The 18,069-nt window shown below is 38.6% G+C and overlaps 1 protein-coding gene across 1 annotated transcript; it reads left to right on the top strand.

The window, feature by feature from the left end:
- Nucleotides 1–14,400: 14,400 nt before the first annotated feature.
- Nucleotides 14,401–17,618, top strand: LOC107593869 (connective tissue growth factor-like). The gene is made up of 6 exons (XM_016283747.1): nt 14,401–14,475; nt 14,683–14,796; nt 15,013–15,229; nt 15,321–15,572; nt 16,110–16,321; nt 16,439–17,618. The coding sequence occupies exons 1-6, from the start codon at nt 14,401–14,403 to the stop codon at nt 16,733–16,735; spliced, it is 1,167 nt and encodes a 388-aa protein (XP_016139233.1). The 3' UTR covers nt 16,736–17,618.
- Nucleotides 17,619–18,069: the final 451 nt, after the last annotated feature.

Genomic DNA, 18,069 nt, shown 5'->3' with positions numbered 1-18,069 from the left:
AAATGATTTAATGGTTATGACACTTCTGCTGGGTTTTAACAAACATTTACGAGAAAGAAGTTTTGTTGAGGTCTAAATTCACAGCAATGTGAGTGTCAGTGGAATGTGCACATAATTATTCAGCTTTGTTTGACTGTGAGGGAAAATGCACCTGTGACTAAACATGACTGACCTCCAAAACCCCGGGTCAAATGCAATGTGTGAAAAGATCTATCTCTGTTTCCTCATCTCAGTGAATGGGATGAAACTTCACTCATCAGGTGGAAAGTTTGACTCCCTTGAGTTGAGACAAAAATATATTTAGAACCTTTTCATTCCAGGAAAAAAAAATATATCATGAAGAGCAGTGGGTAAACTAATGCTTTAGTCATAAAATGACTTCACTATTACATAATAACTTAGACTATTATCTAATATCAGAATTATCCTACTATTATTTATTTTTCTTAAAACCATATTACTGATTTGATGAAACTTCACTCATCAGGTGGAAAGTTTGACTCCCTTGAGTTGAGACAAAAATATATTTAGAACCTTTTCATTCCAGGAAAAAAAAAAATATCATGAAGAGCAGTGGGTAAACTAATGCTTTAGTCATAAAATGACTTCACTATTACATAATAACTTATCGACTATTATCTAATATCAGAATTATCCTACTATTATTTATTTTTCTTAAAACCATATTACTGATTACTCATACATGATAAACTTTTCCGTTTTCTATTCAAATAACCTTGTCCACATATCTATTTTGGAGGCAAAAATGCAGCCTCCAGAACTAAATTAAGACATAAAACCTATCATTTATTTCACACTTTTAGAGCTGATGGGGAGTTAATTCTATAACTAGCATCTAATTATCTACAATTATTCAATTAAAGAGCCATATGATGACATCTCACTTAATTTGTTAGTAATTTGTAAATTAAGACCGACAAACTCAAGTACAAATCCCAATGTTCATAGTGCAGCAAGAGTTTATCATGTAGCCAATGCACACAGAATGAACGTAACTTTCAAAGGTCACATTTACCATTTTCGGTGAATTTTCACAGGCAACATTTCAATAGAAATCCATGAGAATTTTGCAAGAGGGTGAAAGATTATCCAAGATTTCCCAACGTTTCTGACCAACAGAAAGCTGCTTGGTTTGAAAGTAACTTCTGTGTGAGCTGTGCTTAATACATTGATACAATAAACAACGATACTTATTGCTGCAAAATGGACCAAAAATTTTGCTAATGTGACCGCACCTTAAGTGTTTTGATATCAGGAGCTAAATTATGTTCGTTCAAGTCTTTCAACTTTCCTGTTTTGCCTTTAGAAATCTTCAAAGTATGCTGATGGTCAATATGAGCTGGAGTTAATCCAGGAAGTATGATTAAATATGAGCTCATGAGATCTGAGAGGTGATATTACCACTGGAATGAGGGTGTTCAAAACAAAACTATTACAAAGACTATGAAAAGCCATTTTTCTAGCATTGGTCAATGACTCAAAAAGGGCGGGTCTCTGGGTGTTTGTTATTTTGCAGAAAACGTGCTATGCAATACCGTTTTTCAAACGCTCATGATCAGTCAAGGCTGAGTGACCACACTGCATTAAGACTTTCACCCGGTTACACCCTTAAGACACACAATCAAGCCTGTCTTCTCTTTCCACAGGTCTGGGTTTTTGGCCTATCACATCTCGTCTGATTCAGCAGCAGTGAGGTGGAGCTCTAATCTGAGCGGTGGCACAAATGTGCAGCATCAGCTAATAAAGTTCAACATCTGAACCAGCATCTGTATCAGATTTGGGTCAGCTGCGTAGACTAAACAGGTGTCGGTTTTTCTTGCTCTTATGATTTTCAGCCTGAGAACGATTCGGAAGGTGTCCAGCGTTATGACTATAGTTTCAGATGTTTAATGCTGACATCGCTATTAAAGCATGATGTCATTGTGTAACACTGGGTTGAAGTTCTGCCAAGCTTTATTAAAATCTCAATAAACTGAGATTTTTATTGTATTGTCATAACTATGCATGATATAAACAGGAAGCCATAGGAAATGCATGAAGTCACTAAAATGAGAGTATCTGTGTTCTGTAGATGTCATATGCAATTTATCATGTGTGCGTTTTCTCACAATGGCTATATAAAACCATTGACTCTGCACAGTGCATGTTAATTATCTTGTATATGTGTTTGAAGCTTTACAAGGCCTAACTGCTAGTACTTCCATTACTGAAAATAAACATGATACGCTTTATGAACAATGACATTAAGGGTTGTTTACACAGCCGCTCTCGTTAACTGTGTCCTCTACAAATGTATCTTTATGGAATACTCACACTTCCTAATAAAAAGCAAAGCCTCAATTACAAAGTGTAGTTGTTTGATATGAGCACACACATCCCGTATGCCCAAAAGATAGCTTATCTTACGAGGACAGATGACTCTGAATTGTGCACATTTTTCTCTTCCTTCTCTTTTTCTTCAAATCATTAAAAAAATATGCAGAAATAATTAAATCAATTGAAGAATGAGTTTGTTTTCTGTAATATTTTAATACTCTACATATTATTAGTCAATTAGGTTATTGCTTAAATTATTTCCCATTTAAAATAAATAAATAAGCTTCAAATAAAATTTCTGATTGTCTGAATATAAATTCTAATTCTAATATAATTAATAAATTCTAATATAAATTGAAGGTGTTACAAAAAATTTTTGTATAATTTCTTTACTGTTAACATACCTGAACGCATTTGAAGTGAGAAGTGAATGTTATTCAAAGTCTGACTGTGACCATTAAGTAAATAAGCCATAACACCTGTAGGTCTTTTTAGGCTGTCAGACTCTGGCAGCTCCTTCAGGAAAGGCAAAGCCACATTAATTTACTAGGTGAATGCAATGTTTTGAACTGAAACCATTGGGGGAAAAAACAACATACCAGGTTCCTTTGATATCTTTGGATCAGGAGCAGTAAAATTGGGAAGGATAGCGGCGTATCACGCTATGAAACACCTGTTTTGGAAAAAAACGCTAAAGAAAAACAGTTAAGTCACACTGAATGAAACATTTTCCTTGGCACATAATGAAACAAAAAAAGGTAGATTTGGCCAACAGTACTCAAAGCATTTTCAGGAAATCAGTTAGGAGTACTTGCCAAATTACAACGAGAAAGAGAGAGAAAATGGTATTCCTGTTAAATCACCCAAAAGCAAACAACCGATGTCGGCTTATGAAAGACAGATAATGACTGTTTGGGTACACGGCTTCCACGCTTCTAAACGAACGAGGCAAATTACACAAATAAATGAAAGGAAGTCAAGTTTCCGTCTCTCTTATTTTCATGCAGTCTATTGAATGCCAAATGAAGTTAACACCTGGGCAAACTGGAGAACTTGAAAGAAAGCGAGAGAGAAAAAAGGTTATTTTTTGGAGCCCAACTCTGCAACTCAATGTCTGAAGGTGGCATGCAAGTAGTTACAGATGACTGAAGACATTGAAAGAAAACAGAGACTGTAGGGTTGACATCTGGCAGGGTAGTGTGCTAGATTGGATGTGTTGTTAGTAGGTCAAGACTTGACAGTTGTTTGGAAAACGTCTCTTTTTTTGGGCACCTCTGTTGCCTGCTTTACTATTTTTTTCCACAAACATGAGTTGCAAGCTATAGCAGCAAGCATAATGATCAAGGTCTGAGCCATCACAAAGACAACTGCAACTGTTTTTTTCATGTTGTTAACTCCTGACGTCACCTTCATATTCAACATTCTGTTTTCGTTCGATAATGTCATGTACGGATAACACTGCGTGTCTTCTTTTGTACAGAACAGTAATCTTTGCCATGGGAGCAATCCTGCCCATGAACCCACATGAATTGCCTTTTAAGGGAAAGTTAGGCACAAAGACGGCCCGAGCTGAATAAGATGCCTTTCCAATGAGGGATTCACCACAAGCAATACTGCTAAAATAAAGACAACGCTTTTTGTGCACATTCTGTATTTTCATAACTTGGAATTTCAAAGCAAACCCATTCTGTAACACACAAAGTCTGATCTGATTGTGTATAAAAAGTTAACCACAGATCCTTTAGGCATTGTATTGCATATATATTGATTAAACAGGACAGAACAAACCTGGCTCTGAATAATCGAGTGCACTAGCATGTAAAACAAAAGTGAATAATTATGAGGAACACATCTTAGATCTCAAAACTGACAACTCAGATGTAACAGTAGTTGTACTATTAATATATTTACATTTTGTGTATATTTACATCACACTGTCTTGAAAGTATAGCCACAAGAATTGTTTTAACAAAGTTGAATGCACTCAGGCTTTCAACTTATGCTATGACAGTTTAAAGCCAGTAAACCTGCTACTTTCATTGGATACAATACTAAAAAGGGATATCATAAGGAAATATGATTTGCAAAAGTGCTATTTACGTCCCTGCAGAAAAAACAATAGAAACCATTGCAGAAATTCTAATGGTTTCCACTATAAACATCATTACAAACATTACAACCCATCAATTTCTAACCATTAAAACCATTAAAAAAGTATTTCCTTTAGTGTGTGTTGGGACATATTCCATTAGGATTTAGTGGTTTTGACAAACAACCAACAGAAGGCAACCAGTTACCAGTAGAAACCCATTGGGTCCATTACAGTTTCCATTAAAACCAATTATAAGTCAAGTCCCATTATAACCAGTAAAACCATTACAAATTTTGTAATGGTGTCTATTGTTTTTTCAGCAGGGGTCGCAGAAATTCTAATGGTTTCCACTATAAACATCATTACAAACATTACAACCCATCAATTTCTAACCATTAAAACCATTAAAAAGTATTTCCTTTAGTGTGTGTTGGGACATATTCCATTAGGATTTAGTGGTTTTGACAAACAACCAACAGAAGGCAACCAGTTACCAGTAGAAACCCATTGGGTCCATTACAGTTTCCATTAAAACCAATTATAAGTCAAGTCCCATTATAACCAGTAAAACCATTACAAATTTTGTAATGGTGTCTATTGTTTTTTCAGCAGGGGTGGAATTATCTGGCAAGAATGGTACAGTACAACCATGAAAATTATTATTGAAACACCATTACACCTTTAAATAATAATAAATAACTGTTAATTTATTTTTTTTAAACTATTAATTTCATATTTTATAACTGTAAAAGTGTATATACATTTTATAACTATACATTTTATTACAATATAAGTAACAACTACTACCAAAACTTATTTTGTTAAATAATGCAAAGCCATTAAATATGGCTTAAGTGTACTAATACTTTGAACATCAAGCTACATTTTGGCACTTTTTTATTTTGCGCTTGGCTTAAAACACATGTTTTTGCGTAATAAATAAGCTAGTTAGCATTTAGCATGTGTGGATAGACATTAACTTGTGTTGAACCCGGAACATTCCTTTACACGAACTGCTGAATGATGCAGTTGAGCCATGAATCATCAGGAAAATGCTGTTGAAGACAGGCCCCGGTGTTGAACGACAGTGCGAGGCGCATTTAAGCAGTCATGTTTGTGAGGATTAGCCGGCGAACGCACAATAGCGGACAGTAAGGTAGCAGTGATAGATTCCTCACCGAATGAGCAGACACTTTCACTCTTTCCTAACCTCACCTCTGCACTGCTCTGACTCATTCGCCATGTTACCGTTACCTGTGACTGCGCTGTTTTGCTAATCTCCATTTTGGCCAAAGAGACTTTAAAAGACTATGTGTGAGTTTGTATATGCTGTGTTAAATAGGCTGTGATGTGTTGCTAACGTAGCTGTTTTGCATGTTCTTTTTGACTGATGTGGTTGTGTTATGCCACATGTTATTGACCTTCATTGTTTGTTATTTTAACTTTCAGGTACGGATGCATCAGACCTTTGTGGCTGAGAGATGTGTGTTTTTGTGTGTGTTGTGTGTCACCCGTCTACTATTTTCGCCCTGTTTTGGGGTAACATTCCTGTTCTGCTTGTGTTGGCACTGAAACTCTGTCCTGTACTGGTCACGTGAATCAGAGCTTTTCATGGCTGCTGCCACAGACATCCACCCTTCGCTCTCTGAACACACTCAGGCCAACATTACACATCTAAATGAAGATCCTCAAAAAGCAATCATATAACAGCTAACAGAGATAAACAGACAGCAAATACCGATTGTACTGCAGAGAACTTCTAATGACTTACCAGTATCATTGCACTAAATACAAAAATATCAAATCAGTACTTTTACTCAGCAAGGATGCCTTCAAAAACACTTCTAATTTTTTTTTTTACAAAACTTCTAATTAGAAATGTTTCCTGAGCAGTAAATCAGAATATTAGAATGATTTCTGAAGTATCAAGTGACACCGAAGTCTGGAGTAATGACTGCTGAAAATTCAGCTTTGCCATCACAGAAATAAATTACATTTTAAAATATAATAAAATATAACACTTATTTCCTATTTAAAAATCATAATAATATTTCACAATATTAAATTTTTACTGTATTTTTGATCAAATAAATGCATCCTTGGTGAGTATGAAAGACTTCTTCCAAAACAAAAACACACCAAATTTTGGAACAATGGTGTGTGCATATATATTATACATTTAAGTGTGGTTACAGCATACATACTTATTAGCCACTAAGTTTAAATAAAGAATGCCATAGTCTTTCCTGAAGTTACATACAAATGAATTATTTTAAAGGCACAATATGTAAGATTTTTTTATTAAAATGTCCCAAAAAAAAACACTAGAACAGTGTTATATATTTTGCTGACTTGTGTACTTACATTATCCCAAATGTCTCTAAGAATGTTTAAATCCAGAGAAAATCTTTACTAGTGACACGGACCGTAGGTGCATCCCAAATCGTGTACTTATGCACTATTCTATGATGATTGTAGTATAAATAGTGCGAGTAGTGCGTTCTCACTGAAAATTCCAAAAAGAAAAAGTGCACTTTAAATACCCGGAAAATGCACTTAAATAACCGAAAAAACGAAGTGTGGAATGTTGGACACTTCATACACTCAACTGTCGCAGCTTTAATTACGTAGCGAAGGAGGAGGGGCTATCAGACTCTGATTATGAATGACAGAACAACCGTATATAATTCATACTCTGCATGGTTGAGGACATAGTGCATAAGTACATAGTGTATAAGTACATAGTGTATAGTGCGTCATTTGGGACACAGCTCGTGTCTATAGTGTCATTGTGTCACCTGCCAATGACGTCATACACCCTCGAGTTCCGATTTTGTTTTGTAGAAAACATGGAAACACCAAAGACACTTTAATATGTTGTGTGTTTTATTAGACAGGTGACGACCGCACAGAGTAGCATTATAACAGAACTTTCAAACGTATCTAGTATGATAAAACAGTGCTGCTTTACCCCACATACGCACGACCAGAAGGAGCAGAAGCAATAAAGTGTGGCATAATAAAAGCTCCGCTGCTTTAGAGCTGTGTGTCACTCTCGTCTCTCATTAGCAATTGCTTCAGCGACCTCGTTTTGCTTCGACGGCCTTCTGCCTCACTCTGCTTCAAAATACGATGTTAATAAATCTTTAATATATTAGCACATCCATGAACATGATTTCTGCCTGAGTCCCGTCGGATTGCGTTGGCTGTGGGGATGAAGACGACAACTCAACTGATTTCACACTCAGTCACAGCATCATCAAACTATGCCTTTGTTTCTTTGTTTGTTTTTGAATATGCGCCCTCTAGCGGTGAAAACTTACATATTGTAACTTTAAGTTTAATTTACCTATACAATAAGTCTCTTACTTTCCATAAACAGCCAATCACTGTCCAATTTAGAAGACCATAAGACTGAACACTGGGAAACAGCCTATAAATGTATAAAGTCCACTGGTACAAACTTATATTCTTGTAAAAGTATCTTTCACTCACAGAACTCAGTCTATTAGGACCTTTTTAAGTTTTATTTGGGTGTCTAAATACGCACAGCTTCAGATGCCACATAAGGACAAAGCCATCCTATTTGCATGAGGTTTGCCGAGGCTTCTGCAAACAGCCGATCTCTCTGAGAGATTGAAAATATGAAGCCACATCTATAGAAGGTTCTAGTAACTGCTCTGTGGGGGCAGGAGGAGATGCATACCTTGGCGTTGTCTGGTAAAACAGTAATGTTGGTGTATGTTTAGGGGATGTTCAGAGGCCTATATTTGGATCATTGTTCTACGTCGTGACAGCATTCAAACCACGACCTGAATTCCAGAAGAAGAGAGGACTCAATAAACTGAGTAAAGCCAGTCAGGCGGCCGTATGGAATATCACTCAGTGTGATTGGTGGACAGCACAAAATTGCACTGGTTTAGTACCGTTACTGTGGAGACTTTCTATCTGCTGTAAATCGTACAAGAACACACAGAAGACCACAACTCTTCCTTAGATGTTCTGTTTTAGCTTGAAAAATACCTTAAATGTTTACTGACCATGATCATATTTCTTCCAAGAACTCACATTTATCACCATAGCCAAAAGCAGTTTAACTACTGTAACTACGCTGAAGCTATGAGGGGTCAGTGTACTAGCGTCCCTAAGTCTCAACACTGCTCAGTAAAACTGAACTAAACACAAACAGATGGTTACTATAGTCCAAGACCTCTAGAAACAAGAGCTTAGTTGCCACTGTTAAGTTTATTGGCTACTGCTTTCCAGGCTATGAAAAATATTTTCTCAAGTTCTGACCTAAACCCAATGCTTAATTTAGCTGCTGGTAACTTTAGACACCTTCAAACATGGGCTTGTGGCGCAGATGAAACTTAACTGGTTTGCACATATTCCAGCTTCCTCACTCAGATCAAACCTTTCAACAAATCAACCACTGTTTCCCACCACATTCCATCCTTTAAGTTTCAAACAAAACAAAACACTCAATCCTTGATAGCCTTTTCCACAACCCACCCACCCCATCATGCCCCTTTACTTGTCTCATAAATCAAGCAACCCTTTCTGAGGGACCCAATTTCTACATTTTTTGCTCTCAGACTACCCTAAATGATCTAATGAGCAGTGTGGGTTTTTGCTTCTAGACATGTGATGTTGTACGGTGGGCTCGGGCCAGTCTGGACTTTGAATCAATGCAGTCTGACCAAGCCGCACCATTTCAAAGGGCCAAAACTGCAGTCCGTAACCACCATTAACTTCGTTTGCCGTGTCTGCCACATGTGGTATTTAAACTGAGGCTGAGGGAGGGTCAGTTTGAAGTTTCAAAGTGTGGAACATTCTTTTAACGGCCAGCCAGAAGCCAATTATAGAGTCAGTCGCTTTAGATGGTGTAGCAGATTGAGGGGCAAATAATCTTTCTAAGAGTTTATTTTATGGTTCAGCACTTATAGCTGCTTGAGCCTTTTGATGATGAGGCTTTTTACACTGATGTGATGCAACCAGTCTAATTTATGTTGTTACATTAAATCCCTCAGCAGTATAGTTTGATCAAGCAGAAGCATTCAAATATGCAAATTGAGATGTACTCATGTAATAATCAATTACCCTAATTTAAGATGGTTGGTTATTTGGCGTCTGCTGATACTTGCAATATTCAAATCAATACAGTTACTGTCACCCCACTCTGTTGACAAAAAATATGCTTGCTCCCTGAATTATGATTAATGTTACACTGGAAAACGCTTGTGCAGCAGAGGTGTTAAGTGTGGATGTTATGCCTTCCATATGGTCAGTCCCACAGAAGCATTTGTGAATTGTTGTGGTTCAAATACCGTGAGGCAGGTTGGAAAATATGGATCATTTTTGGCATTTCTATAAACAAAGTTAGCATACTTCATCGAGGCTTGAACCTTCAACACATTGAACCCACTGAACCTATTAGACCCTTTTGTAGAAATGCTTTTCTATCACACATAAATATACAGGTAGGTATATTTAATTAATTCTATACAATTTAACAAAAAGTACACAATTTGCCATCATATTTGTTGACTGACCACGAGGCTTCAACTATGGCATCATCGCAGATAGGATGGACGGAGAGGAGAGCTGATGATGTAACTAGAGAAGAAGTGAGAGATGCATGGGCACGAGGAATGTCAGGAAAATCCCATGAGGAATGCTTCACTGAATCCCACAGGAATGTGGCCGCAAAAACCTCTGCTGCACAACAACCAAGCAAATGAGGGCATCCCTCTACCACCACCACCTCGCCAGCCAGACATAGGAAGCTCTGAATAGGAAGTGACTTAACAAACCACAACATAGGATTTCCAACTGCTTCATTTCCAATGTTTACCCTTACAAACAGTGTTACTCCTTCTTTGATCCTTGCTAAAAGCCTGTGTCAAAAGCCACAAACCTGACGACATGTATGACCAAATAGTTTCTGTTGAATAGGAACATTTGTGTATGGGAGTGGTTTATTTGTGTGTTGTATATATATATATATATACTGTATATATACAGTTTCTGAATTTGATAGGATAGCAAAATTGGTTAGGTATGTTTTGAAACATGGCTGCTGGTTTAAGCTGCTCCTTAGCTGGTCATGAGCTGGTTTAAGATGGTTCTTAGCTGGTTATGTGCTGGTCCTCAGCTGGTGCTAAACAACTAGCTCCTGCTCAGGACCAGCTTAGGACCAACTTAAACCAGCTCAAACCAGCAGCCATGCTTCAAAACATACATAACCAGCATATGCTGGATTTTTCAACAGGGTTATTTGTGAAGTTCTGTATACTGTAGTCATAGCAGACCTGTTTTCCATCTTTTCAGCCTTCTGTGCAATTATCTTGATACATGATCTCTGTACATGTATATTCAAACATCCTTGTTTGTTCTTTGGATGGTTCCAATCACTTTTCACCCATCACATTAGACAAAGAGCCAGTCCAAAACAAAGATTTGTTTTGTTTTGGGTAAAAACACCAGTATAGAGGCATAGTTTGGTTGAACATTGGTAATCCGAGCACTCAAATTAACTGGTCTGGAAGCTGTCCAGACAGAAAGAAAATGGGATGTTGGAATTTTGTAGCGATGGAAAATTGCTTCTGGCAGCCAGAATATGGCTCTGAAGTATTCAAGCTTTGTTCGCTTTTGTCTAGAGAACAATAAACAGGCTCCAAATTATGTGCAGAACACCCACCTGCCTCCTAACCCTGACCCTACGCGTCTTGGTAGGAAAGTGAAATAAAGTCATGTGACCACACACCCCAGTGACTTCTGTCAACAGGTTTTCATTTCCCTAATGCCGGGAGTCTTTTCCATTACATCATTAGCTATTGACCTTTGACCTTTCTCAGCGACTGATACATGCATTCTGTCTTAGCTGGCCAAATTTAGTCCTGTTTGCTGGTTCCAGTTTTAGAATCGGGTAGTCATTTACAGCCACCTTTAACCGCCAGTTATCCAGCCCACTCTTTAAACAGTTACACTTTTCACCTCCTCACTGTTTTACGACATCATCAGCTTTTCCATAATCCTTTTTAGAGCAGTGTGCCAGCTCGAATAAACTCTATGAGGAGTTGTACAGATATGCTTCTGTTCAAGAGCTGACAAAGTTGTTTCTGAAATATTCTGTTGGTGGTAAAGTTTCAGTCCTCCTTCATCCTCCTAGGGAGGTAGTAAGCATGACATTAAAGTTTAGCAGAGCTGAAAGTATTTATCTTTGCTTCATTGAGGCAGGAATGTAGCTTCAGGCACTAAAAGAGCTTAATGCAGAGTACGAAGGTAAGAACGTGATTCTTACACACACCTTAATTGCGCCACACACAGCTATGTTTATTTAGCCACCAGACTGTGGGCACAGTCCATCCTGCTCGGCCACAAAAATTTTTTGCATGGACCAACACACGCATAGCACATTGTTACTGACACTAGTAACAGTAGTATGCTTATATTAACCACATAATATGTATGTTAATGATTTGTAAACTGATTGAACATGTACTTTCAACTGATGAAGCTCAAAAACAGTAAAAGACTAAACCTGATCATCATATGTAGATTTTTGCTCATGGCCTCAATTTTCTGAATGTAAACACCTTTATCTTTTCATTTTGACTTGAAAAGCCAGGCATCTCCAAGAATCTCATCAGGGTTCAAGAAAAAAGAAAAAAAAACAACAATAAAAAACTTTGCTGGCCCATTCGCTTCAATCAAACTGTACTTAACCATAAAAAAACAAATGGTAAATGTAATTACACTGAAATAAAGTCGGCAGCAACTTCCGGTTCACACGGACTTTAAGTTTTATTTCTATCATCAAACTGCTGAAAAAAATGTATGTGGATGAGCTACAATATGAATTCATAAAATGTACGATTTAGTTATAAAACAGCAGTTACTGTACAGTTTTGCATGGACCAACACACGCATAGCACATTGTTACTGACACTAGTAACAGTAGTATGCTTATATTAACCACATAATATGTACGTTAATAATTTGTAAACTGATTGAACATGTACTTTCAACTGATGAAGCTCAAAAACAGTAAAAGACTAAACCTGATCATCATATGTAGATTTTTGCTCATGGCCTCAATTTTCTGAATGTAAACACCTTTATCTTTTCATTTTGACTTGAAAAGCCAGGCATCTCCAAGAATCTCATCAGGGTTCAAGAAAAAAGAAAAAAAAACAACAATAAAAAACTTTGCTGGCCCATTCGCTTCAATCAAACTGTACTTAACCATAAAAAAACAAATGGTAAATGTAATTACACTGAAATAAAGTCGGCAGCAACTTCCGGTTCACACTGAAATAAAGTCGGCAGCAGCTTCCGGTTCACACGGACTTTAAGTTTTATTTCTATCATCAAACTGCTGAAAAAAATGTATGTGGATGAGCTACAATATGAATTCATAAAATGTACGATTTAGTTATAAAACAGCAGTTACTGTACAGTCTCACACTGACCCTGCTCATTTAAACACAGTAAACTGCCATTTAAAATTCAATTATAAATTATATGAATAATAATAAATTGTATTGTATATTGTAAGTATATTAACTTAAAAAGCTTTCTGTTATCAGCATTTTGATGTAGGCCTACATCTAGCATCATGATGATCATAATCTAATCTGTAAGGGGGTTGGAGGGGGGTGGCACCAGCATTCATCCCAGCTGGAATGAGAGGTTGTTGACAGATGGGGCACATTACAATCCTCAACACCGGCAACACTGTTTCCAGACTAGAGGGAAAGAGTGTGGACAAGAGAATGAGCAGAAGGGTGGGGGGTGGGGGCAACAAGAGAGCCTAGAGTGAAGATTCCCATATAAGGCAAGTCTTCCTCTGAGACTGTGTGCATGTAGTAACAGTATGTCTGCTGGCAGGGGGATAACATTCCTTCACCTCCCGTTTCTTCTCTGGGAGTTTTTCATTTCCGATTCACTGGCTGGCAAGAGGCAGTGCTCCCTTTCATAAGAGTGAGGAGGGGAGTCTGGGGATCCTTCTTCTTTTAAAAATATATATATATACAAAAGCTACAGTCTAGCCACTTTCCTGCTGCCTTTCTGTCTGTGCTCTGTCTGCTGTCTGAAGGCGCAAAATAGAATCGCACCTGCACTGTAAAACACAGCTGACTAAACGTTATTAGCCAGGTGAAGGTATACAATTACAGAAAAACATTCTGATTAAAGCAATTGGTCAGAATCCTGACAGAGATCCAGTGCCACAAGAAAACTTATGTAAGATGTGCAAAAAGTGTTTTATGCAAGTCTAATAATAGTAATACATCACAAAGAATTATGAATAAATATATTCAACATATGTGTTTAGCATTTTTGTACATTAATGATAATTCACCAAGAAATTTAAATTGTGTCACAAAACTCGCTCTCATTTTGTTCTAAACCTGTATGAATTTATTTCTTTCGTGGGGAAAAAAATAGATTTTTTTTAAGAACTGCTTTTATAATGAAAGTCAGTGGGGTCTAAACCAACATAAGATGCCACTGACTTTCATTGTATAGCCAAAAAATATATATATATTTACATGTCTTCTTTTAAATTTCTCATAAAAAAAGAATTTGGAAAAGACATGAAGGTGAGTAAATACTGACCAGACTTAAATAATGATGTTCATTTATAGGTGAACTGTCTTTTAACTGATGCATATCGGCCACTAGTAAACTAACACTGTCGTTATCATCAACTGTCAATCACCACATAGTTATTTAGAGAACAAGATATTGAAGGCGAAAATCTAGTCATATTAAATCTGAAAAACATGCAGACATTTATTTCTAAGACAAATTGCTTAAACTACCACCAAGCAACGCAAGGTAATGCCAAGACTGCACTTTTATTTTGCTATGTGACAGCCCAGGAATGTAGGATGGCAGTGGGTGCAGGTTTAGTGGAGGGGGAGAGGGGAGTGGAGAGTGGAGGGGGGGCAGGAAACTAGGAAAGAATGCCAGGAATGCCCATGTTTATCCAGCGTTCCATTGAGGTGGAGGCAGTCCACCGCAGCACGGCGTGTATAAAGGTAGCTCAGCTGCTGCTGGAGAATCAGAACGCTCCAAGTCCTCCAGAGAGAAGCAACAGTCACTCGACACGGCTCAGCCTAAACTTCATACCGAAGCTAAACTCTAGCTTTCACTTGACACTATCAGGAGGAACTAGAGACTACACAACGAGATCGCCTTGATCAAATCTGAAGAGAAGACTGCATTACAGCGGCAAGACGTTGTAGGATCCCAAAAGAAGATTTTTCTTTTGTAAAAGAGATTGCAAAGAAGAGGTCATCGTGTTTTCTGGAATGAATCTAAGGGTGATTGCTCTGCTGTGCCTGACTTTCTGTGGATGGGTAAGTCATTTTAATGCACTATTATGAGAATGTAACCACTATCCTGTTTAAATGCATCTAGAGATCCAGGTTATTAAGAATTAGCAAGAACAGACTATAAGTTTAGTCTTTTACCAGACACAAACAGCTCATAACATTCCTCATTTTAACCCATTTTTAAAGTCATTGTTTAGCAAATGTACAACGTCTTACAAGAACATGTGTCTTATTCCTCAGGCTGTGGCTCAGGAGTGTAGTGGACAATGCCAATGCCCTGATGTACCACCCCATTGTTCGCCTGGTGTGAGCCTGGTGCCGGACACCTGTGGGTGCTGCCGGGTGTGTGCCAAGCAACTGGGCGAACTTTGCACAGAGCGAGACGTTTGTGACCCCCACAAAGGCCTTTACTGTGACTACGGCTCCCCAAGCAACCGTCGTATTGGGGTCTGCACAGGTTAGGATCTTGACCGTTGACATACAGACACTGAATCTATAGTTGTTGAGTTGAGTCAGAGTTATAACCACCTTCTGTCTCCGTCCCACAGCAAGAGAAGGTGCCACTTGCGTGTTCAGCGGGATGGTGTACCGCAGCGGAGAGTCCTTCCAGAGCAGTTGTAAATACCAGTGCACGTGTCTGGACGGCGCCGTAGGTTGCGTGCCCCTCTGTGGAATGGACATCAGGCTCCCCAGCCCTGACTGCCCTATGCCCCACAGGGTGAAGGTCCCTGGGAAGTGCTGTGAGGAGTGGGTGTGCGACTCCCCTCATCAGAACACCTTTGTGGGATCAGCTTTGGCAGGTGAGCATTTTTTGATCTAGACTGTTCCCTGAGTCAGAATTGACAAAGTGGTGATTCAGACACAGTAATGGTTTCCATTAAGGAATGCTGGTTTGAATTAATTCTGGTGCGATGATGTAATGATATGAACAGTAGGATTACATAATGCTGCTGGAAGGAATGTGTTGAGTAATGTCTTGTCTTGTCTTGTCTTGTAGCTTACAGAGAGGAGGAGACATACGGGCCCGATCCCTCCATGATGAGAGAGAACTGCCTGGTTCAGACCACAGAATGGAGCGCATGCTCAAAGACCTGCGGCTTGGGAATCTCTACCCGTGTCACCAATGACAACCGCGAGTGCCGTCTTGAGAAGCAGTCCCGCCTCTGTATGGTCCGCCCTTGAGTCAGAATTGACAAAGTGGTGATTCAGACACAGTAATGGTTTCCATTAAGGAATGCTGGTTTGAATTAATTCTGGTGCGATGATGTAATGATATGAACAGTAGGATTACATAATGCTGCTGGAAGGAATGTGTTGAGTAATGTCTTGTCTTGTAGCTTACAGAGAGGAGGAGACATACGGGCCCGATCCCTCCATGATGAGAGAGAACTGCCTGGTTCAGACCACAGAATGGAGTGCATGCTCAAAGACCTGTGGATTGGGAATCTCGACCCGTGTCACCAATGACAACCGTGAATGCCGTCTTGAGAAGCAGTCCCGCCTCTGCATGGTCCGTCCTTGCGAGTCACACCTGGAGGAGAAAATCAGAGTAAGAAGAAACTTACCTCCCTAACCAATCACAGCGCAGCTCACTCTTGGTTCCATCGACGCATGATGATGACATCACAGAACTTCCTGGCTAAATTTTCATTCTTTGTCTTTACAGAAAGGGAAGAAGTGCATCCGCACCCCACGTGTCTCCAAACCCATGAAGTTTGAGATTTCTGGCTGCACCACTACCAAGTCTTACAGGCCCAAGTTCTGCGGCGTTTGCACAGACGGTCGCTGCTGCACCCCTCACAGAACCGCCACCTTGCCCATGGAGTTCAAGTGCCCTGATGGCCAAGTCATGAAGAAGCAGATGATGTTCATCAAGACCTGTGCATGCCACTACAACTGCCCTGGGGAGAACGACATCTTTGAGTCCATGTACTACAAGAAGATGTTTGGTGACATGGCGTAATGAGACAGCGGCAGTGACGCCAAGGAGTTCCATGCAGTGACTGTCCACTTGAATCAAACAGATATCCATCTCATATCTCAGCACAAAGTACTTGTTTGTATTTTTATGTTTTGTTGCTTTCATTTTAAAATTTATTTTGTATGTGTCTGTATCTTGTACGTGGACTCTGGATTTATATGCTGTATGTGTATTCATTTGTCAAGGTGGATGTCTAAGGCTAGGGGGTGGGGATTGTGAAATTTAGGGGCTCTGTTCGGACGCCCCCTAAAAACCAATACTGCACTATAGTCCGACTCTGTGACGCCCAATGTCACTGATTGGCAGATGACGCCAAGCCCCTTCCCTAAACTGTGGTGGGCAGATTTAGATTCTGAGAGCAAAAATAGTAAGAAATGGAAGGCAGCTTTTAACCCCAGAAGCTAATCGCCTCACCAAGCCGAGAGAAGGTAGAAGAATGAGACAGAGAGAAACAGATGTGCTCTTATGTTTTAGTTGATTTTGTCAGCTCAGAGTTTGATTGAGCTGAACCAACACATGAAGTTTGGCCAAGATCTATGAAGGTTAATATAGCACTGAGTGTTTGACTTCGACTGTCTGGCCCCTCCTGATGGGAGAGTGTCAGTACCCCTGTCAGAAAGACTGGATGAATTGTAGCTTCATTCTTTTTTTATTACAGTATCTATTTTGTGATGTATTGAGCTGTAAATAATGTACATATTTTGTACAGCTTAAGTTAATTTAAATTTAAAGCATTTGATGTCTTTCTTATTTTCTTGCTTCACCATGTTTAATAATAGCTTCATGTGCTGACTTGACTGTTCTTCTTACAGTTTGTCCAATATTTTATTGAGAAGTGTGACCAAGAAGTTACATGTTTTCACTTTTGTAGTTTGAAATAAAATGTTATATTTTTTATATAAACATTGTCATTTTTTGAGTCATTTTCTCTCTGATACAGAGACTCTTCTAATGGTAACTGTCCATCCTGATGTCAACCACACGTGAACACCACGTTTTCACAAAAGCCTCTCATGTTCACACTTCAATGCCATTTTACATCACCACAGTCAGATGTTTTTGAAAGAAGACTTAAGCTAACCTGCATTTATTTGATAAAAAATACTGTTACAGCTTAAAATAACAGATTTTTTAGGATTATTTAATAGACAGAAAATTCTAATCAATAACATTAATTAAAAATATATTTTGTAACAATGTAAATTTATTTCTGCACCTTTTGACCCCTCACAGAACCGCCACCTTGCCCATGGAGTTCAAGTGCCCTGATGGCCAAGTCATGAAGAAGCAGATGATGTTCATCAAGACCTGTGCAT

This window comes from Sinocyclocheilus grahami, unplaced genomic scaffold (genome assembly GCF_001515645.1).
Source record: "Sinocyclocheilus grahami isolate Dianchi unplaced genomic scaffold, SAMN03320097.WGS_v1.1 scaffold176.1, whole genome shotgun sequence".
In the NCBI taxonomy this organism is placed as follows: domain Eukaryota; kingdom Metazoa; phylum Chordata; class Actinopteri; order Cypriniformes; family Cyprinidae; genus Sinocyclocheilus; species Sinocyclocheilus grahami.
The sequence above is the reverse complement of the archived record's forward strand: the minus strand, read 5'-3'. Positions and strand labels throughout refer to the sequence as shown.

Excerpts from the sequence above, each read along its gene's own strand:
- LOC107593869 (XM_016283747.1), top strand. The coding sequence starts at position 14,401 with ATGCCAGGAATGCCCATGTTTATCCAGCGTTCCATTGAGGTGGAGGCA. Across the intron at positions 15,230-15,320 it reads TCGTATTGGGGTCTGCACAG|CAAGAGAAGGTGCCACTTGC; the intron begins GTTAGGATCTTG and ends TCCGTCCCACAG. Across the intron at positions 16,322-16,438 it reads ACCTGGAGGAGAAAATCAGA|AAAGGGAAGAAGTGCATCCG; the intron begins GTAAGAAGAAAC and ends TTGTCTTTACAG.